Here is a 22,452-nt window from a genome sequence, read left to right on the forward strand (position 1 = left end):
CTGACCTGACCTTAAACCTGCTTCACTCACCGCGTTGGGCCCGGGCAGCACGGAGTACTGCACGGTGGAGTACGGGCCGGGCTGGTCCACGTCCACGGCGCGCACGCCCTGCAGCACGCGCGTGCCCACCACGGTCACCTGGAACACGAAGATGGAGGTGGGTCACGACGGCGGTGCGATGGGTGGCCTGCCCACCAGGCGCTTCGACTTAGAGCAGCGCCAGGAGAGCACGATGGGTGGTCTGCCCACCAGGCGCTTCGACTTAGAGCAGCGCCAGGAGAGCACGATGGGTGGCCTGCCCACCAGGCGCTTCGACTTAGAGCAGCGCCAGGAGAGCCTGCCCACCAGGCGCTAATGTATGGCATGCAGGCAGGTCAGTGTAACTAGCTCACCTCGGAGATGTTGAGCACGTAGGGAGCGTTGACGAACTGCGGAGCGTTGTCGTTGGCATCGGTAACTCTAATGTTGACCGGGATTGAAATGCCCTGCAAGCACAAAGATATGTCACGAAATGGCCGTCGACGCGTCGGCAACAAAACACTGCGAGTTCGCTCACCGGGTCGGCGGTGCGTTTCCTATCACAGATGATGCTGATGTACACGGACGAGGGTCCCTCCACGCCCTCCTTGTCCAGCCTGCGCATCAGGGTGAGGTTCTTGCTGCCGGGGGACACGCGCACGGGGCTGTCCGTCTCCTGGAGGCGCAGCGAGATGTCCCCCTGGGGCTCGCTGGGGTCGCCCAGCACGGACAGCACGCCTGCAGACAACAACAACAGTGAGAAACGACGAGGCAAATATTGAAGCTCTGGACATTCGGCGCCACGCATTCGTCTGTCTGTCTGTCTGTCTGCCGGCCAATCAGCCTCGGGCTTGCCACCGCGGCTCGCCCGGAGGGACGCCGCCCAGTGAAAGGAAAAGCGTCGCGACGCCTTTTCGAGGCCTGGAACGCAAACATGACTGGGCGTCGCGACACACACACACACACACACACACACACACACACACACACACGCGCGCGCGTTGTCGTTATGATTGCGCAATGTGCGAAGGAGCGGCAAATCGCAAAGCGCGCGAGCACTCACACACACAACACACACACACAATCACTCACGCACACACTCCCACGCGTCCCTTCCCCTTCTGGATGCGCGGCACTGCTTTCCTCAGGGACAATCGAGGCGCCACCACTGTGCCACACACAACAATAATGATGATGATAATAATGGACACACACACACACAGAGCCGCGCGTCGCGTCATGGGGACGGACAATATGTGTTGAGAGCGCCGAGGAGTGAAGGAGGAGTGAAGGAGGTGGAGAGGGAAAAGTGAAGTGACAAACATCCGTGGCTCGTCTCTGCTGGCTGGACCCGGACCAGGACGTCTCCTTCTCTTCATTACGCGCTCACAAAAATTGAAAATGCACACAGAAACATTTGGAAAGAAATGATGACAACCGGGGGGGACCCGGCCGCGGGTGTGTCTCACGGTCGTAATCTCCGTCTGGCTTTGCCCCGCATTACATGCGAGTCGAGCATCGTACAACGCACACGATGGGCAAGTAAGAGTGTGGCGCGCACATGCATAAACATGAAGCAAACAACTCGGTTTCGCTAATCACGCCCGTGTCACGCAAAACCCCCGCGCTACGCAGAGCCACGCGGAGCTACGCGCCCGTGCTGCCTCGGCAGACTGATTCCGAGGGTCGTTTTCGTCGCTCCTGTCCGCCTCGCACCCAAGGGGCGTCCAGTGTAGCTGCGAGAGAGACAGAGCGACGAAAACGACTCTAGGAGTCAGTCTGCTGGACGGGGAGAGGACAGACGGACTCGGAACTGTCTTCCCACGACAACGCATTGCAACGCATGCGCCAACAGCAGCGCCGGCAGTGCAGCAGCAGCGGTTGCAGCGGCCGGTTAATAATGAAAATCACGCAGCAATTAGGAGGGAGAACTAGTTGGTCGGCCTGGGGCGGCCTGGCCTGGGCCCAGCGGCTGCGGCACGGTCGCTCCTTTCAGCGAAGCCTCGAAAAGCGGAAAATAGACAAGCAACCAAGTAATGAATTGTTCTTTTCCAATATGAAATGGATTATTTTTTTAAAATAAAAAGTATAGAGCAAATGGAATAGCGAATAGGTAAACATATTGCTCCACTTTCGAAGTTGTTTTGTCCCTTATTTCTGAAAATCGATTCTGAGGTCGCGGTCCGCCCTTCGGTGTCGTTCCACGTGTTGTTCCACGTTTCCCAGGGACACTTTGGCGGCGCCCCGCCCGCAGCCATGCAGTGGCGAGGGTGCTGATCCTTTCCCCCGCGTGGCGTGCAGTGGCGTGCCGGCAGCGAGAGTGAGGCGAGGAGCCTGGCGAGACGAGCCGAGCGCCGGCCGAGCCGAGCCGAGCCGGGCCGAGCCGAGCCGAGCCGAGCCAAGACGCGCGGCTGTGAACTTGACCGCTGTCTCGCCGCGTTCACTTACTCCCACACCGCGCCGCGCCACGCCGCGCCACGCCGTCGGGATTTGCATTTGATGAATACCGGAGTTGCCAGACGTTGCCAGGTTCCAGGCCTTCCAGGCACGCGGTTCCGCGCGGTTCCCAGACGTGCCAGCGCCCCGACAGCGCGCCCCTCCCCCCTTTCACCCAATCATTTCGTACTTTATTGATAACGCCCGTTGACGGAAAAGCAGCTCCAGTCTTTTCGGTGCGGAAAACGGTACATTTCAAAAGGCTTCCTTTTCTTCTTATTTTTTTTTTTCGCACGATTTAGCAGGGCGTGCGGTGATTACCTCGGACAAACGAAAACAAATTATTATTCACGCGCAAGAGCCCATAATGAAAAGTAATCGTGAGGAGCCAATCAGATGCGGGTGTAAAACGTGTACGAAAGTCCCATTTGGTACCTCTGCAGAGTCGCACATTCCACACACACGTCAGGGCCGAGTAAACCGACGTGGAATCGCGATATTAGACCATGTCAAATGCCCATCGTTAGTTTCACATTAGTCGTAATGTGACTGCATAATGTTGATGATAATAAAAATTCAATTAAAACTGCGACAAGCAGACAGACAGACAGAGAGACAGACAGAGCGACGAACAGACAGGCAGACAGACAGACTGCGAGGCGTCATAACGATGCCCCATCACGTCACCTGGAGGCGCCACTACACTGCCTAATCGGAGAGCACCTCTTTGGCGGGGAGACGTATTTAAGAGTGTGGCCGCCCCGCCAGTCACGCGCTCCGCCGGGTAATAACACTGCGAGCAGCGCATCTCGTCCGGCAACGTCGAGTCCGGATCGGTACAGACCGGGCCCCCTGACCTGCCCCAACCACACACTTACTCCCCCGGTTTCGCTTTTCAAAACGACCTTCACTCTTCGATCCGAAAGCCAGTACGCTTTCCAAGTGAACCTGACCGGGGCACAATAAAGTTTGCTTCTTTTAAATCTTTTCAAAAAAAAGTTTTTTTTTTTAAGACGTTTACCTGAACACCCCCAGGCCCGTCTAAAAACAACGTGTTTTGACGGATTGCCTCGGTTTTGACAGTGCATTACGTGGTCATTTCCCCTGCCGCCGACAGTCGCACGACGCGGGGAAGCGATTCGTCTTGAAAACAAACTCACCGATGACAGATCCCACCGGCAGGTCCTCGCTGACGAAGAAGCTCTCCGCCGACGACCCGCTCTCCAGGAAACACCGACTGTCCGCTGCGGAAACAGAAAACGTTATTAGATTTGTCCGTTCGGGGGGAAAATACAAAACTGGACGGGGGACCAGAAAAAAAAGGGTAAACAAGGAAGAAGGGAGGGAAGGAAAGAGTTTTAACTGTTGCTCCGAGTTGACAATCGTCCGGGAAGCGCACGATGCCGCCACCCCCCCCCACCCACTCCCGTTTGAGAACAAGCCGCGGGACAATTAGAGGACAACTAGGACCGCCTCGGCGCGGCCACGGCGCGGCCACGGCGTCGCCACCTGGCCTGGACCACCCGCACTCGGACACCTCCAAGAAGGCCGTGTTGGCGGTGGCGTCATCGTGTCTCCCAGGCACCGGGCGGAATGGCAAGCAGGGGGACCGGCGGCAGTTTCGGGGTGGCGAATACTTAATAACACAGAGAGTTGGCCCGGCTTCGTCGAGGATTAAATCGAGAGAAGTTTCTAAAAGCCTACTAGACAGGGAATCATTTCCCCCCACTGCAAACTGACTACTGATAATCAACAATTATTGGCTGGCAGGGTAGCGGCGCGGGCAAAGCCAGGCTTGCGTCACCGCCACGGCGCGCCACCAGCCAACCAACCTTCCACCGAAATGAGTGAATCTCCGTCACGAGTGACTGCATACCCCTTTGGTATTCAGCCGCCGCGACCACCTCGCAGCTGCCGCAGCTGCCGTCAGGGGCCTCTCCGCGTCGCACGACGGCAAGCCCGAGGGAAGCCGACGACAGTGCGATCGCCAACCAATCGAACCACCCCACTGTGGGGCGAAGCTTTTTTTACAATAAAAATGCTCCAACTTTCGTAACGATAATTCCGTCATCCTCAGAGGTCACCACCCTCTTCAAACAGACGCGGCAGATGGCCGCACCGCTGCCTGGCACTTCGGAAGTAAAACGAGAGAGAGAGAGAGAGAGAGAGAGAGAGAGAGAGAGAGAGAGAGAGAGAGAGAGACTAATCGCCAGGTAACAAGTGATGGGAGTTAAAACGAAATTACCTCGCCACGCGTTTCAACTAGCCAAAGCCGCCTTTCAAGTTGGAAGTCGTTAACCCCGGCGCCGGCCGGCACTGCAGAGCTTTGCTGGGCAAACAGTGAATTAGTCCGAGGCGTTTCGGCAGACGGCGAATATGAAGTGCTCACCCTCCGGGTCAGAGGCCTCGGCCACGCGCCAGAAAAAGCCTTCCAGGAAATGCAAAACTTCGTGATTTGTTTTCCCCTTTTTCGGCGTTTTGCGCCGCACTTCAACTCTTTTTAACGTGCGCCCGACCCAGAATTTCCTTTTTCGCCCACTACGCTTGGGTTCCGCCGCCTCGCCTCGCCGCCGCGCCGCCGCGGTACACCGAAGCATTAAATAAATAGAACCTTTTCGTCAAAAACCGCAGCGTCTGGCTGGCCTGTGTGTTGTGTCCATGTGGACGTGCGCGCCGTCCCCGCGACCACAGACCGTTCCGCTCTCTCTCTCTCTCTCTCTCTCTCTCTCTCTCTCTCTCTCTCTCTCTCTCTCTCTCTCTCTCTCTCTCACGCCTGGGCGTGTTCAGGTTGACTGCCTTTGCGCTCCATTACGGTCGCGGCGGGTCAATCTCAGCTGTCCTTTTTTTCGCCACAAGAAAAAACAGCACGCCCCCTCAAGACGCCGTGCATATCACCGCCACCCGGATTTGGGCTGCGCGCTGATGGTTTGTCAGTGGTTTCTGTCTCTCTCGCGCTCGTGCCCGGCGTGGGGTGCGAGTGGGGACTACCGGGGCCGGCGCGTTGGGCAACGGGTCGCGGGGTGTGTTCCAGGCTGCTCCAGAAGAGGAGGGTGTGTTCACCAACACGTCGCTGGCTGACGAATGTCCCATGGCGCTTTCTCTGCACTGCAGACCTGCAGACCTGCAGACCGCAGGCATAAATCGAGGCATCTCGCAGTTACGCACCGCCAGGCTCACACAGCCCGCCCGGGTCAGAGGGTCGGCCCACCTCGCCGGCCTCGTCAGCAGCGTGCGCTCGTTACCGATTCATTTCCAGAGCAACGCGCCGTCCGCGGAAAAGTCACAAGTTCAGCCCCTTCGCGCAGTGGGCCAGAAGACCGGCGGAGGCGGCCAAAACTCTCGACGCGATTTGAGCTCCAGAGTCGCTGAACAGGACTCGAACCGAGCGTGTGACCCCACCAATGGATTCCTCGTTCGGAGAGCAATCCATTGGTGGGGTCACACGTTTGATTCGAGCCCCATTTGGCGACTCTGCAGCTCAAAACGCGTTTCGGCCGCCTCCACCGGTCTTCAGGCCCACTGTGCTTCGCCCTGCCGGCGTCGTGAAGCAGGGAATTCCCTCGAGTGCTTCCGCTTGCGTTTGAATATTCGCGGCTGCTCTGCCTGCGCTGCCTGCGCTGCCACAGCCATCAGTCAACCCGACGCCCCGGCCCGACCCGTCTAGAAGGCCGATAGCGGTCGCGGACCATAATGCGTTCGTTAGACGGCGCGGCGGCGGTTCGAGACGCGTTCACCGCCAAAGGCAGCCAGGCACCAGCCAGCCAAAGGCCTCTATTGGCCCTTTTGTCCGCTAAACAAGCAAACCCGCACCGAAGACCCCGCCCAGCCCCGCCGCGCCCCGGCCGGCAGGGCGTGCCCGCCCCATTATTGTTGCTATAAGCTTCAAGTGTGCTTTCTCCGGGCCGCACCGGAAGGACGCGGCCGATGTTTGGCGAGACGCGCGCCAGATTTTTCGATAAATCGATCGATATTGCTCCCGGCGCGGCCACCCACACACACCCGCCAGGAGCAAATCGATCCATTTATCGGAATATCTGGCGGGTGTAGGGCGGGGCTGGACGCACCGCCCGCCACAGAGGCAGGCTGAACCAGATCTAGACGAAAAGGCGAACCTTCCAAAGTATTTAAAACTGACGTAAGGAACAATTTAACACCAATTAGTATAGTTTGTTAAACGAAGAATAGTTTGTTTCGAGGAGTGACGCTTTATTTTGCTGTTTCTATGCGAAAAATGAAGTCGGGTCCGTTCTTACCCGCTTTCCCGATTCCCTCTTCCGAGCGGAATTGATCCCTGGGGTTAAATAAAGCCCACAAGCGCTGCCTCCTCCCTCCGCCACTCAAGATGCGGCCGATAGTGAACAGGCTGCGATTTCTTTTTCCAGGAGTAGGTGCACCTCCTCGGTCATTACGTCGCGGCCAATTGTTTCGCACGGCCTCGGCTCGGCTCGGCTCGGCTCGGCTCGGCTCGGCTCGTAGCGCGCCGAGGCGGCGGCGCCGCGATCGCTCGATTATTGGCCGATGAATCGGCAAAGCGGCCGAAGGGTCCCGAAGACTTCCGAAGGGTTTCCGAACGAGCCGAATGTGCATCGGGCGGCGAGGAAGCTTCTTTCGGACGCGGATCGGCCGGCGTGCTCCGACTGCCGCCTTGCCGCCGCCTTGCTGCCGGTGATGGGCAGCAGATAGAGGAGCAGACTTTCGCTGCGAAGCTCTGCGAAGCCCCGCCGAGCCGAAGCCTCTACATCACGTGACTGTCGAATCGGGTCCGGGGTTGCGGACGGACGGACGGACTGGGGCGCACGACGCACGGCTCGACGCCCCGCCGGCCAGGAAGAACACGACGAGAGCAACAAGCTATGTGGAAATTTGCAAAACCGAAGTTTATAAATAAGCGGGAATTTTTGGTCGCTGTGCCAATCCTTTTTTTTTCGCACTAGTCATTAAGGATGATGACAAAAGTCGTACATAAACTCCCCCCCCCCTTTTCTTTTTTTTTTTCAAAATTGAAAATCACATACTTTGCCACAGTTAGCCCGGTCGATCGCGTTCGATAGATCGATTCCGGGGAGCGGCCGCTGAAAGTCGTGGGCACGCGGCACGCGCGGGTCAGCCCTCCCTGCCTTCCAGCTCCCTGGGTAGTAAACCGATACAATAACGCTTACGCAACAATGGCGATGGCGCGGCTTATATCAGAAGGGGCCGGGTTCGAATACCACTCGCGGCGAGCGCCTTTTGCCCGGGTCGCGCCGCGCCGCTTTCCGAACGCACTCTCGTCACTCGGAGCGCCGGCAGCGAAGAGGTGTGCGGAGCGGAGCGGCTGTTTCGAGACGCTGGGCCGTTAAGACTGCGCGGAAGTGGCCGTAGTGTTGTTCGTGGAGCTCCAGGTCTCTTTTTACCGGCCCAGAGTAGGGGATGAAGGTCGTGGCAGGTTGAGTCATCTCTCTCAGCACACTAGAAGGGCGCCGGAGAGTCATAACCTCAGTGCAGAATCGGCCTGCGAAGACGGCTATTCGCGTGTCCCAGACTTTCTTGTAAGACCGGCGGGCTTACACACGTCACGGACTCGTCACGGGCACGTCACGGGCCGTCCGATCGGCTAATAACTAAATGACTGGCCGGGCCAGGGCCGCAGCCTCGGCCTTTCTCGTTGTATCGACTTGTGCAGGCCGGGCTGGCCTGGCCGGGGCAGGCCACCCTTGTTTCCCCGGGCAGACATGCGTGAAATGTCCGTGTCCAGCCACTCATAATAAAGCGATGCGTCAGGGCCTTCCTCTCCTTAGCCTCCTACACTGTCTCCTGCCTCCACCCGCACCCCGCACAGTGGGCCAGGAGGCCGGAGGAGGCGGTCGAAATCCCGGACGGGTTTTGAGCTCCAGAGTCGCTAAATGGGACTCGAACCGAACGTGTGCCCCCACCAATGGATTCCTCTTTCGGAGAGCAATCCATTGGTGGGGTCACACGTTCAGTCCGAGTCCGATTTAGTGACTCTGGAGGTCAAAACCCGTTCGGGGTTCTGACCGCCTCCACTGGTCTTCTGGCCCACTGTGGCGCGTCGCTGCGTTGCCTGCTGCCTGCACCGACAGGCGCGGTCTCTCTCGCACTTCTTCCCTTTTCCTTCCGCGTTTGAAGGTCGCGAAGGCACCGAACATCTCTCTCGTGCCGCTAAGGGTCGCTCCACAAGTGCGAGAGAGACAGAGACAAGCGCCAAAGTTGACGGCGACACGCGACGCACCAGCCGCCGCGATTTGGTCGCCTCGTGAAGCGGCGCAGCGGCCGAGGAAAAGGGACGGACAACGCGGAGCGCGCCGAGGGCGACCAAGACAAAAAGGAACCCTTCTCCTCTATTTTCATCTGACCGCGCCGACAATTACCCGCCGCCGCCGCCGGCCCAGGACGACAAGGCCGGCGCGCGCACCAGGGCGGAGACGGCCGAAGACGGCGTGGCCGAGCAGAAACAAAACCCAAATGCAGAAGCAATGCGAACCGAAACTCCAGACACGTTTTGAGCTCCAGAGTCGCTAAACAGGACTCGAACCGAGCGTGTGACCCCACCAATGGATTCCTCGTGCGGAGAGCAATCCATTGGTGGGGTCACAGGTACGGTTCGAGTCTCATTCAGCGACTCTTGAGCTCAAAACGCGTGTCCGGGATTTTGTCCGCCTCCACCGGTCTTCTGGCCCACTGTGCGACGACCGCAGCGACTGCGTGCGCGGTGCGCGGGCCTCTCGCCCCGACTCCGGTATCGTCCTTCCCGCCAGCGCAGTGCGCCGCCGCCACCGGATCTCCGGCACGGTGGTTCCGACTGAATACTCAGTGGCGCTAGGGAAGGCAGGGCACGGCACGGGGAGGGGGTCAGTGTGGACTGCAGTGGCACGCTGCTTTGACAGAGAGCGCGCCGGGGCAGAGCAGCAGGCAAAGCAGTAAATAAGAAAAATCGACTTCGACGGACTGTAACAGTTTTTGAATGCAGAGCGGCGCGCGGCGCATGCACAGATCGCAAAACGCACACTACACACGCAGCCTTCACGCGAAATCGAGTCGCGGCTCAAATGAGAGGCACTCCCGCCAAGCCACCGCCTTGCCGCCTTTGCGTTCGCCGCCTGCGCGAAAAGCGATATCTCGCCATTATGGAACGCGGCGCGCAAGGCCGTGCCGCGAGAGCGAGAGCGGGCCGCGGTCTTTTGACGCGTTTACCCATTCGAGTGCATTCAAGTATCGAATTTTGAGGTGGGGGACCAGCGCCCCTCCCTCCAGAGCGCTATGCAGGCTCATTCCGAGACTCGTTTTCGTCGCTCTGTCTCTCTCGCACCTTTACGGGACGCCCCGTGAGTGCGAGAGAGACGGAGCGACGTGGCCGACGCGAAGGCAGTCGTCATCCTTGAGGATGGAAGCCTCCCTCGGCGGGCCTTGCCCCGGACACGACTTGGCGAACGGCCTGATTGCAGGTACTGTGTGAAACACCTGCCCGCCGCAGCGGCCCGCCCCGTCGCTCTGTCTCTCTCGCACTCATGGGTCTGCCCGTGAGGGTGCGAGAGAGACAGAGCGACTAGCAGAAGATCAAGGAACAACGCGCCGTAAAGCACGCGGCGGCGCGGCCCTTGTGGGGAGATTCGCACGGATTATCGGTGAGCGCGGCCTTGTCAAAGTGCACGCTGAAAAGCCGCGGCCGCCGAGTCGCGGGTTCGAATACCGACGGAAATAGTTTTTTTCTCCGCTTTCTTTGTCATTATAGCGCAGCATTCGATTGCTGCTCCGCGACCACACTGTATCGCACCGCGCACGCCGAGCAGACTCCAGCAGACTCCGGCAGGGACTCCGGCAGGGACTCCAGCGTGTAGAGCCTCCAGGACAAAGGGAAGCCCGCGGCCATTACGCGCTCTACACGGCGGCGTAGCCATCGCGTAGCGCGCGTTGCGGGTCACAAGAAAACGGGGCCAAAAGCGCGTATCCCTTCGAAGGCGCGCCGACCGCTCGCTGCCGACGCCCCCTGCAGCGCCACTGCAGCGGCATGCCGCACTTAGAGGGATTGCACCACACTGTAAGAGTCAGTCGGACGCAAAACGGCGACTGGTTGCATCTCATCTGCTGCTGACCGTCTATCACTTTTGCCTCGACAGTTTCATTCCGCAGTGCTTTCAGCGCTCTGTCTCTCTCGCACTCCTTCGGAAGGCCCTGTGAGTGCGAGGGAGACAGAGCGACCGCTCGAGTCAGCCTGCAGCCCGAACTGTGCGTGTCACTCTCGGGAAACATTCTCGCTGTTTCGAACAGTTCTTTTGCATCTGTCCCTGTGCTCGCTCACCCAGTACATCTTTCGACCAGCCCATCTGTCTGTCTGCCTGTCTGTCTGTCTGTCCGTCCGTCCGTCCGTCCGCGCGTCCGCCCTGCGCACGCTCCAGCAGTGATGCCGCCGGGTCGCTTCACCGTGCTCCGCCGCTTCACGCTCGCTGCCCCCGGCAGGGCTCGGCAGGGCTTGCACCTGCCTTTGCACAATCCCTTCAAAGAGGCCAGTGCCCGTCCCGAAGGACCGCCTAGGGTTGCCAACCTCGCCGACGCGTGCCCGCAGTCGCCGAGGGCGCGGGGCGGCGCGGGGCCAGCCCGAACACGCGCCGGGTGGCAACCTCTGGTGGCAGCCCTGGCTGGAGACTTGCACGCGCGGTAGGACCAGAGCCTCGACCAGAGCCGCGTGGCAGGGTCAGCAGCCTCACGAATGGCTGCCAGTGGTGCTGTCTCTCTCGCACCCTTGCCAGACGCCCCGCGAGTGCGAGTGAGACAGAGCGACGAAATCACTTGTTCTGAATGAACCAGCGTGCTAACTTGGATCAAATGAGCAATTTGACACTTCAGTTACCCAACGCTCGGTCCAGTTCCGGCGCTAAGGACGTCCAAGTGGCATCCAGTCACTTCTCCGTTGCATCAGCTCCGGCATGGCCTGCACCGTCACTTCAGGCTCATTCCAGGCGTCGCTCTGTCTCTCTCCCACTCGTGGGGCGTCCCGTATAGGTGCGAGAGAGACAGAGCGACGCAAACGAACGGCGGCGCGGCGGCCGCGCCATCCGGTCCGAAATCGCCCGGGGACACCGGAACTATCGCCCGTCCGCCACCGGCGCCACGTCCAGCGGCATGGCAGTTAGCGCGTGAGAAAACCGGCGACTCCTTCCGCGAGATGGGGCCAAATGACGGAAACGGCAATGAATATTTTTGCGGCAGTGCACCGTGCAGCGGACTGCGTTTTTCCGTCGCTCTGTCTCTCTCGCACTCACGGGGCGCCACGCAGGGGTGCGAGAGAGACAGAGCGACGAATTGAGTGCGTATGACGCGCCCGTCCCGCTGCGGTCTGAGGTAAGAAACGCGGTAGCGGACCTCAGTATTCAGATTCGCATTGCGATTGCAACGCAATCGGCGCATGTATCGATGCATCGCTCGAGGTATCGAATGCGGCGCCGCGTAGCACGGCGTAGCACTGCGTGGCGCCAGCGAAGACGACCGGCCGGCCGCAAGCGCCGAAGACTGTTTCCGCGGACACGGGAAAAAAAACCGGAGGAAGAGAAAAGAGTGAACATGGGGACCAACCAGGGGAAATAAGTCCAGCAAAATTTTTACACCAAAATTCATCCAACATGTAAAATTCACTAAAATTCATTGAAATTCATCAAAATGTATTAAATACCATTGAAATTCTTCTCAAAATTCAGTAGATTTTGCCTGAAAGCCATCGAAATTCAACTGAAATTCATTGGATCAGTACACTGAAATTCACATAGTGATTTTCTCTTGGGGACCAAAACATTCGCGGACCAAAAACAGGCAAGTCCGCGCGCAAAACAGGAGCAAAAATGAAAACTAAGTAAGTCGAGACGCGAAGCAAGACGGCACGCGTCCGTGTGGGAAGCGCAAAGAGCGAGAAAAGGATAAAAAGAATGATAAAAAGAAGAAGAAAGTGCGACATTTGCTCCGTTTTTCATCAGCCGCGCCAAAGGGCGGTTCGTTTTATTGGCGGCTCGAACGATGCGATGACCGGCCGGCCGGACGGCGGACGGCTGGGAAAGTGGAAACTCGGAAGAAAAGCGCGACGCAATCAAAGTGGTAATGTCAGGGAAACGGATTCACTTTCCACCGCCGCCTTCCTGGAAAAGAACTGCAGTGGGATGACGACACTTTAAGTGGTGTGGGGATCCGCGAGCGCCTGGGCGGTAGGCAACATCTCGCCACGCGTGCATCGCATCGGCACGGGTTGCCTACCGCGCAAGGCGTTCCACTCCGTAGGCATGGACGAGTCCACGTACTCTAACACACACACACACACAGTGGCGCAGTGCTCGCTGGTACTGTTCTCGGTAACGGTCGCACCCGCGGCCCCGCGGCCCCGCCCGGCCGGCGACTGGGACTCCTGCTCGCCCAGAGACTTAACCCCGCAACTGCCGCCTGCACCCCGAGCAGTTGTTGCGAGAATCCGGAGAGTAGTGTGGCCCGCGGACCGGGCCCCGCTGCTGTGTCCGCTCACCGGTAGCGGTGCCTGGGTGCCGCCCGGGCGGGGCGGGGCGAGGCGGGGCAAAATCGAGCGCCAAACCGCCGGGCCGCCAGCACTGCAGTGCTAAAGCAGCTAAGACGTCCATTAGCGCCCCGGGCCAACTGGCTGGTGCCGAACCGCTCGTCGCTCTGTCTCTCTCGCACCGCTGCGGCCCGCCCCACGAGTGCGAGAGAGACGGAGCATCCACTCGCAGGCACTCCGCGGCCCGCTTCGCACGGCGCGCTGAGTGCCGCGCAGTGCCGCGCAGTGCCGCGAGGGGACGCGGATTAAGTGAAGTGCAGCCACGCGCCTTTTTTTTTTCATTCCGTTTCCGGCTTGCGGAGTTTTGACGCTGAAAATGAAAAATTACGCTGCACGCGTCAGTGATGATGTCTTGCGATGCCGGAGAGCAGAGAATTTGGTAATCCGAGCCGCAGGTGCAGTGTTTTTGTTCCAGACCTCCAGCAACACCTTTACACCCTTTTTTTTACCTCCAAAACGGGAAAAAAGGCCGTCGAGTTTTGCATGTGACGTCGCTGACGAGAGGCGACCCATCGACACAGTGGGCCAGAAGACCGGCGCAAGCGGCCAAAACTTGTTTTGAGCTCTAAAGTTGATAAATGATAAATCAAACGTGTGACCCCACCAATGGACTCCTTGTTCGGAGACGAATCCAATGGTGGGGTCACACGTTCGGTTCGAGTCCCACTTAGCGACTCTGGAGCTCAAAACGCGTCCGAGATTTTGGCCGCCTCCGCCGGTCTTCTGGCCCACTGCGCATCGCCGGGGCGATCATCAGCCAACGCGTTGTGGCGCGCGGCGGCCGTTTTGGGGGAAACTTGACATAAGTCGACGTGATTACCTCGGTGCGGTGAAATTCGTCCGCCCCGCGCGGCGCGCGGCGGCCGCCGCTGCTACACTGCAACCTGTTCCCGCCGGTGTAGTACGCCAGTACGCCACGTCGCGTTTCTCCCCGCGCCACGGCCGCCACGGCCGCCACGGCAACAGGACGCGCCCGTTTTTCCACCGAAAGGACCAACGGACTGGCCGGCCGGCCGAGCCATTTGTCAGAGAGCTGCAGCGCTGCAGCCGGCTAGCTGATGACGTCCTCATCATCACGACTTGCTTCATCAGCCCGCGGCCTGGCGCGGCCCCCACGGACCCGCCGCCACTGTCAACGACCCCAGCGCGCGCAATCGGAAGCGCCAGAGGTTCGAATCCCGCTTATCCCACAAATATTTAGTTTCCTCTCTCTGCCTTTATCCCCGCCCCCTCCTCTCCCCGCCCCCCTCTCTCCCAATCAATCGAGCTGCAGTTCGAGTCGCGGGTCAGCCGAAACTAAAACCGTTGGTCCAGCGCGCGCCGCGTCAAAGTGAGTTTGTCCAGCGTCCCGAAACGAGCGCTAATTAGCAGTGGGGGCTCATCGGGGGGCTATAAAACACGTCACCGCGGCCATTAATTGGATCGTTAGCCGTCGCCCGGAGCCGCGCAGCCCCGGAGCCGCGGCGCCCCGCCCGGAGTCTGCCAGGCTGCCTTTCTTCGGCGCGTTTCCGGGGACCGCGCGCCGCTAAGCTCGGCGCTCCGCCCCGGCCCCATCGAAAGTGGCCGGCCACAGCGTAACCCGCATAAGAGGGCAAAGGCCACCCGCCCGCCCGCCCGTCCCCTCATCCTGATTGGCCCCATGCGAAAAGATAGAGCAATCGCGTTTCGAGCCGCTCTCGGCTGCGTTCGGGACGGACGAGGCACCGCGCTACCGCACTGGCAAACCACAGTGTAGTGTGTGCGTTCCCTTTCGCCGTGTCGAATCCATGTTCACGCCCATCAAGTGGTGGCGAGCAGTGCCAGCCGGTCACTTTCGGTTGGCGGGGCGCGGCGCGGCGCGGCGGGGCGCGGCGGTCAGGCTCTCATTATACGCGCTCACCAATTTTTCATAGCCACGCTCGCATCCTCCGGACCGACCGGCAAACGACCAGTTAGGGACGGGACAAACTGGACGCGCTTTGGTCATTGAATTCGGCCCGCCGTATATCACTCAGGGCGGCGGAATTAAAATCAGTTTCGCGTCTCGGAAAGGCCGCACGGGCCTGGCCTTTCGATCTGTGCCAACTCAAGTCTCCTCACACTGGGATTTGAACCAGGAACTTAAGGGGCGCCCCACCTTAAACTTGTGGCTGGCGGGCTGGCGAGGGGACTCCCACAGCAAGGGCAGGCAGAGGGGAACGACCTTGAGCGGCCGGCTGGTGCTCGTCCGTGTGTGACTCGTGTGTTTGGGGTGTTTAGGTGCATTACCCGGCCAGGCGGTGGCCCTGACGCCACACGCTGCGGCGCTGCGGCCGCGACAAGCCGCAGAGGAAAAGGCATGAGAGGAGGACGCTAACCACACGAAAAACTTGCACGAAAGGTCGTGGGAAAGATAATTCATCCCTCGCCTTCTGAGCGAGCGGCTCAGGCGCGGCCGAGGCAGTGCAGTGGTTCGAGAAAAGTCCCGACGAGTAAATGCGGGAAATGCGGCGCGACGCTGTAAGTGCGCAAATCCAATAGAAAAGCTGTGGCCGCCGCGACTCGCATGACTCTGCGCGCGGGATGCTGACAGGCTGAGGTGTGGGCCAAACTTATTTAATGCGACGGACCGAGTTACGACTTCCACTCACACACTCACAAGCACGCGCACACACACGTGCGCGTCGGACGGCTTTGCATACTTCACCGGCTTGCCCGCAACTCGCCACCGAGCAAATCACTTTTTCTCATACATTGTCCATCCCATCGTGCCGCAACCAGTTACGACGGCCTCACGACACACTAAATGTTTTAGTACCAATTTTGTACGAGACATCACAGTTGGTTTTTTTTGTGTATACACGAACTTTTTGTTTAATTTGTACGCGATTTTTCACAAAAATAGGGAAATACATGTGAGCTGTTTTTCGCACAAAAATTGTACGAAAAGTTCGTGAACTGTGACGTCTCGTACAAAATTGTACATAACATTTAGTGTGGACGTGCCGCTCGGAGCTTAATATTGGCCTGTGAAGGCAAGGGTTTCAGCCCGGATTTCTGTGTTCGAGACCGAACCGATTTCTGCGTCGTCCAAGCGGTCGACTCAGTTGGACCGAACACACCGCTTTTTTCGCGCGTGTCCGTTCAAAACGGGCGTTTACTCGGACAATGTCGGTCCACTTTAAGTCCGTTCTCGCCGTTTCGACCGCCATGGCGCGCCAGCCCTTTGTCTGTGGTGACGTAACGCACGCACTAAGCGCCCTGTCTCTCTCGCACTCGTGGGGCGTGCCGTCCGGGTGCGAGGGAGACAGAGACAAAAGCTCTCTTTGGAAGTAGCCCCGCTGCTCCGCGTCTCATGCTTCATTACTGCCTTTACGATCGCGGTAGTGCGCCGTTTTTCTCTCTCTCTCACACTGTCAGGGCGAGGCCCAACACAGCCACATACGACTCAATTAGCCCCCCTCCATCGGCAGCCGCGATCTCGACCCGAGCAGTTGAACCCGAGGAGTGCGTACACCGCGTGCCGCGCACCGAGCCATTGCGCAACTCCACGCGGTATGGCCAGGTTAGGTTGCCAACCCGCGGCGCATATGCGAATTCCTCAAGCGCATTTTTACAGTAGCAAAATTTAGATTTGAATTTTTTATTTTTTCGCGCACAAACTGGGATTCAGGTGAGAAAAATTCGAATTCCTTAGGAAAAAAATAATTAAAAATTTTATCTTGTTAGAAAAAAGGCTCTTTCTATGTAATACCTTCCGAAAAAGTTTTTTTTTTTTTTCACGCGGTATAATTTTTAAATTCGCTGCAAGTGCCACAGTTGGCAGCCCTGCCTTCCGTGTCCAGAGGGGGCGGATGGCGCGTCGGTGGAAGGAAAGTCGGATCCCGATCTGGGATTCCGTTTTTCCTCCCCAATAACGTAGCATTTCCGAATCGCCTTTTACGGCGCGGTCCGTAATGACGGGTTGTCCGGCTTTGTTGAGGGCGGGCCGGGCGGCCGGAGCGGCCGAGGTGTGCAGACCGGTTGGCGCCCGCCCCGCCCCGCCTTTTTGCCACCGTGTGTTTTGGCGGCGTGATCTATTGCCGCTGCGATCGGGGAAAGGATCAGTGCAGAGGACTGACTGACTAGCGCGCGGCGCTCTTCGACTTGGGTCCGACTCAAGGGAAGGTTCTGCTTGATTTCTAATTCGCTTCCCATTTTTTGCGTCTTTTACAGTGAACACCTTTCTCGAGTCAAAGCAAGCTCAGAAAGAAAAAAAAGTAAATTCAACTAAATTTTGGTTGATTTGCTATCATTTTGACCGCAAGGGAGTACTTTGAAATCTTCCCTTTAGGGGATTGGCCACACAAGATTTGGCCACAAGGGCTAAAACTTATAGTTTCAGTCGATTTGACTTGACTCTTTGACAGTGTGTGTTGCATACATGCAGTAGTTTCACAGCGTGACAACTCCCTCCCGTCCCAGCAGTGTTAGAGCAGATACCCAAAGCCACTTTGGCTGTCTCAAGCCACCACGTGGGACGTTTGAACGATACCGAACGCTGCGCCGCGACTTCCCGTCCCGTCAGAACGGCCCAGTACCTGCAACAAACAAGCATTTCGATGTTTATTCAAAACGGCCGCGGAAGCGAGATGACAAAGGCCTCGTAAACCAACGTGTGGCCTGGCTGCCGCAGCAGTGCCGCAGCAGTGCCGCCACGACGCGCGAAAACAGGGGCCGAAAAGCGACGCCGCCGGTGAGGCAAGAGACTGCCACCTTTTGTGTTGCATTGATGCACTGCCGACGATGAGCAGTATCGTACCTCCTTGTCCAGACCGAGTTCGGGGCAACGCCACCAGGTCATGGCGGGCACCGAGGGCAGGTCGTAAGAGGGAGAGAGAGAGAGAGAGAGAGAGAGAGAGAGAGAGAGAGAGAGAGAGAGAGAGAGAGAGAGAGACGCTTCGTCGTGATTGGGGGAGAACTAGACCGATCACCATTAATAATGAAACTTCACCACAATTAGTGGGTCCGTCAGATAAAGAAGCACTCACCGTGCGAATTCCATTTGAAAGGCGGAGAGGGCTGGAGAGGGGGAATCTGAAGACGGGAGGCGAAAATCCCCAAGTGGAGACAGGAGTGAGTTAGGAGAACTAGCGCTCCGAGGTGGCAGGCTAGCGGGCAGCTGAGCCAAGTCAGAATGATTTAAATCGGGGCTCCTCGCGCCGCGCCAGGCCGGCACGCCACTGCACGCCACTCCGCGGTGTGGAGAACCTTCTCCTGCAAGGCGGTGGTTTGGAGCGGCGGCGAGGCAAGGCGTGCCGGACAGTTTATTTAAATCGTGACAACCGCAAGGCCGAATTGAATACCCTGCAGCGGACTGATTCCGAGAGTTGTTTTCGTCGCGCCGTCTCTCCCGCACTCATAGGGCGTTCCAGTGGGTGCGAGAGAGACGGAGACGACTCTCAGTGTGCTGGCTAACTGGGCTGCCAAGTCGATTCACCTCTTGGCCGCGAGAGGGCGGGGGAGGCGAGGAGAAAGAAGAGGGCGACTTATGAACCGAACCGCGTGGACCGTAAACAAGGCGCAAAGTAGAGTGGAGGTGAAGTGCACCGCACGCACGCCGACCACCAAGAGGGTGACCGGCGCCAAAACTCCGGACGCATTTTGAGCTCCAGAGTCGATAAACAGGACTCGAACCGAGCGTGTGACCCCACTAATATGGATTCCTCGTTCGGAGGGCAATCCATTGGTGGGGTCGGTTCAAGTGAGTCTGGAGCTCAAAATGCGTTCGTGATTTTGACCACCTCTACCGTTCTTCCTCTGGCCCACTATGTGACTCTTTTCCAGCCGCAGGCCCACAGCGGCCAACCAGTCAGACGGACGGACAGACAGACCGGAAGGTTGGGGCTTTGTAACGAATACGAAGCCGCAGGGGGACAATCCTCTGCAGGGCCACGCCCCCGCCTCGTCGCCTTAATTGAAGGTGGAGCAGAGCTGCGGCCGTCTCTCTCGCACTCACGGCGGGCCGCAGGTGCGAGAGAGACAGCGGCCAGGCACTTGCCGCGACATTCCAGTGTCGGGTTCCTCGCGGCGCGTGATCGCGCGTGCGCCGTGCCGCTACACTCTATTCCTCGCGCCGCTTGGCCGCTCGGCCGCGCCGCCGCCGTTTCGGACTGGACAAGGCCGTTAGAGCGGTCAGCTTCTCGCGGCAGTGAGACAACGCCTTTTTTACGATCCGTCTGAAAGCCGGTGACAAGCGTGCCACTCAAAGGCCGCTCAATGGGTCTTTCATTAACGCGTGGAGGTGCATCCAGCCTCGGGACCTGCCTGTTTCATGCAGAGTTCCGGGTATATGCGATTGCCTGTACTCGTTTATGAACAAAATTTGTCAACATGTGCAAAACATGTTTAAAAAGTGTGTTTTGGGCTGGTTTTGGGCAACGTCAGACGGCCAGGTGCTCAAAGTCACCGCCGAGGACTTCCCCGGAGGCTCTGAGTCAAGGGCGTGTCCAGCTAATGCTCGGACACGAGCACGGTTTGACTGGATTTCTTTCAGGGGGGGTTCGTTCGTTCATGTTTTAAAGGGCAAAAGATCCTCAGCCCCATGCCAACTGGAAATGTCCACCATTTCGTTGCGCAAGCTCCAGGCCACGCACGATTTGCATGTACAGTGCAGTGTACTTGCAGGAAAGGAGGATCTTTCCTGCGTTCCGTGGCTGCAGGACTCGTGTTGTTAATGTTCGAATGGTGTGTGCGTTGTATCCACGACACTCAGTACGCGCGCGATTGGTTGACGGCCAATAAGAAAAATCCAAAAAACAACACTGGGAGTGCAGCAAATCTCAGTAAATGACTCGCACGCGTGTCTGAGTGGTCATGAGAATGAAAGAGTTTCGTCTGACTCAAATTATGGGCGAGAATTTTTATTACGTGCAAATTTGCAGGAGTGAGGAAATTGTTCCTGCCCTTCCGGGTGCGGAAAGTGGTCCGTACGCCCAAATGTTGGGTCATAATGACTATGGGTTATAGGGAGCTGATATTTCATCACCCAAAATTGCGGCATGTGCTGTTGCCTAAGAAAAATGGGGCCAAGAGAAAGGAAAGGGGATTCAGGCAAATTAGTAAGAGGGGGACGCGTGTTGTGTGTGTGCCTATGTGACGTACTCGCTATACACAATTCGTGTGCGGGCACTCGAGGAGTGCGATCGGGGAGTGAGATAGGAGAGCGGCTCATTGGTCGGGAGGAAGAAGGATGATGAGAGACGGTAGCGCCTGTGAAGTCGAGGGTAGGCAACCACCCACGACACCCAAGTCTGGCGGGACAGTCTACCCCACAGGCGCTTCAGGCTCCATCAGGAATCGCAGCATTTTTTCTGGAAGAATCTGTCAGACTCACGTTCGAGTTTAAGGAAAGGGGAGCGACTTTCAAGAGTTCACCTGGTCCCTATTAAACCCAGACAGGGCAGAAGGTACGCGCGCTGCAGATCTGTGTCGCGAGGCCGTGAGATACATACAGGGCCAATTTTTGCGGCCACTGTGTCAGAGATAAACCGAGTCGAGTCTGCGTTGGTACGCGGGGCACCAAAGAGGAGGGGCATCTTGATCCAACTCCGTGAAATGCAATAAAAGAGGCCGAAAAAAGGGTCACCGAGAAAAAACAACCATAACCAGTGTCTTTCTTGCTGTAGGTTAGGTCCTTTGTGCCGTTGGAACCTGACAAAAAAAAACGTTGGCAGTGTACTGGAAACATTTTTAGTGTATCTGGGCAGATTGTTTTGCCACAAAGTTTAATTGCTGTGAGCGTGTCGAATAAATCAACTTGTCAATTAGAGTTCAAAGCCTAGCTCAACAGACGAAAACAAAAGAAGGTTCGTCTTTTTTTACAGAGTCACCGCGCCACATGAGGCAATTGCATCGTTTAATTACCGCCGCCTTTTAAAATCGCATTTGCAATAATCGACTGCACCACTTTTACTCTCGATCGCTGGCATCGCTGGCATCACAACCCGTCCGGGGCTCGGCCTGCTCGGCCTGCCCGGGCCCCGGGGCGCCGCCGCACTGCAGCGACCCGCCACCCGATGAGCTCCTTTCAGGGCTCACTGCGAGTGCTTTATGCAACCCCGCTGCATATACGAACACGACACACTATTCACACTGTTCATAGTCGTGACTACACGCCACGCCACGCCTCGAAACAACACACACACACACACACACATCAGCGGCTCCACCACTACTGCTCTATCGACTCCTCTATCCTCTGCTTGCCGAGAGTCAAAATGGCGACCGTGGTGCCACGCAACAATGCCGTAAACAAGTAAGTGCAGGGACACACACACACACACACACACACCCAGAGGCAGGCACACACAAATGAGCGTGGCTCCAGGTAAGGAAGCGCGCGGCGTGCAACTCACGCGCACAATTCCATATGCCCTACACGATATCATCGAGTGAAGTGAAAACTATGAGATGGGGTTCGGACAGTGACACACCTACAACTCACTTTAGTTATTTTTTTTTCTCACGCGCGACAGGATGCCCTACCAACAGTCGCGTAAGTTTTTTTTTTAAATAGATTGTGTTGGCCAAAAAATAAAGGTGCTGAAGTGTGTCACTGGCGTGAGTGCAGGAAAGCGAGAGCCAGCTCAAATGAAGATACGAGCCAGGCGTCCAAACATGGCGAAAATGCGGGACACAGGTAGCTGCCGAATCAAGTTCGTGAGGCTGGGTGGCCACCGTGGTGCTTCCCCGGCACTCTCACCTCCACGGCCAAGGCACTGCCGAGGCATGGCCGAGGTGTGGTCATCCATGTCCGTGACCCTCGACTGCCGCAGGGACACAGGGTCTGGACCATCATCCCTGGCTCTTCAGCCGGCCCCGGATTGAGGTTAGTCGTCCTGGGAATGGCTTCACCGGCAGGATATCCCCGCTGCGTTGGCGATTTTCATTTTTTTTACCCCTTCTCCTTTTCAGGTGGGCGTTGACACATCGTGCCCCGTCCATTAGATTTGACCCTCATCGCGCCACCGTGGACCGCGGCGGCGCCGACAGGGAGGAAATGTTAGTCATTAGGGACGAACCTCCTTTGTTTCTGCGCTGACGCAGCACAAAGTGCATGCCGGACGAAAAGAAATGTATCTGCCGCTAGGGTATCAATGTACCCTGCCCATCTCTCAATTCCCACAAAAAAAATCATGAAAAAGTGCAGGTGTTTGATAGACACAAACGGCAAGGAAGCTGAGAAATGTGTTTGATCTCAAAATGAACATTGGAATGATGGTAGAAGGGCAGAAGGAAACCCCTAGGCTGACCTCGGAGATTAGTCTACAAGCAAGCTGAGGCCGTTGGTCTCAAAGCTAAAATCTAATAACCCCGGGTGACAGGTGAGAGCCTCGCAACGTGGTTCGTCACCGCGCGGGACCGGGTCTGGCCGCCAACCGGTACATCGCAGGTTCGCGACCACCAGTGAAGCCCGGCGGACGACGACAGCCCAGCGGGGCGCGGTCATATTT

General features: G+C 57.7%; 1 protein-coding gene across 1 annotated transcript in view; it reads right to left on the reverse strand.

Annotated features, from left to right (window-relative positions):
- Positions 1-22,452, reverse strand: part of LOC117639869 (protocadherin-like wing polarity protein stan) — an 82,782-nt gene that overhangs the window by 8,895 nt on the left and 51,435 nt on the right. The window contains exons 3-6 of the mRNA XM_034375815.1: positions 3,615-3,698; positions 557-756; positions 393-485; positions 31-138 (exon numbers count right to left, since the gene is read on the reverse strand). Of these exons, the coding sequence (XP_034231706.1) occupies positions 31-138; positions 393-485; positions 557-756; positions 3,615-3,698 (485 nt within the window). The remainder of the gene's footprint in view (positions 1-30; positions 139-392; positions 486-556; positions 757-3,614; positions 3,699-22,452) is intronic.

The sequence above is a fragment of the Thrips palmi genome, unplaced genomic scaffold (assembly GCF_012932325.1).
Source record: "Thrips palmi isolate BJ-2018 unplaced genomic scaffold, TpBJ-2018v1 HiC_scaffold_12, whole genome shotgun sequence".
In the NCBI taxonomy this organism is placed as follows: domain Eukaryota; kingdom Metazoa; phylum Arthropoda; class Insecta; order Thysanoptera; family Thripidae; genus Thrips; species Thrips palmi.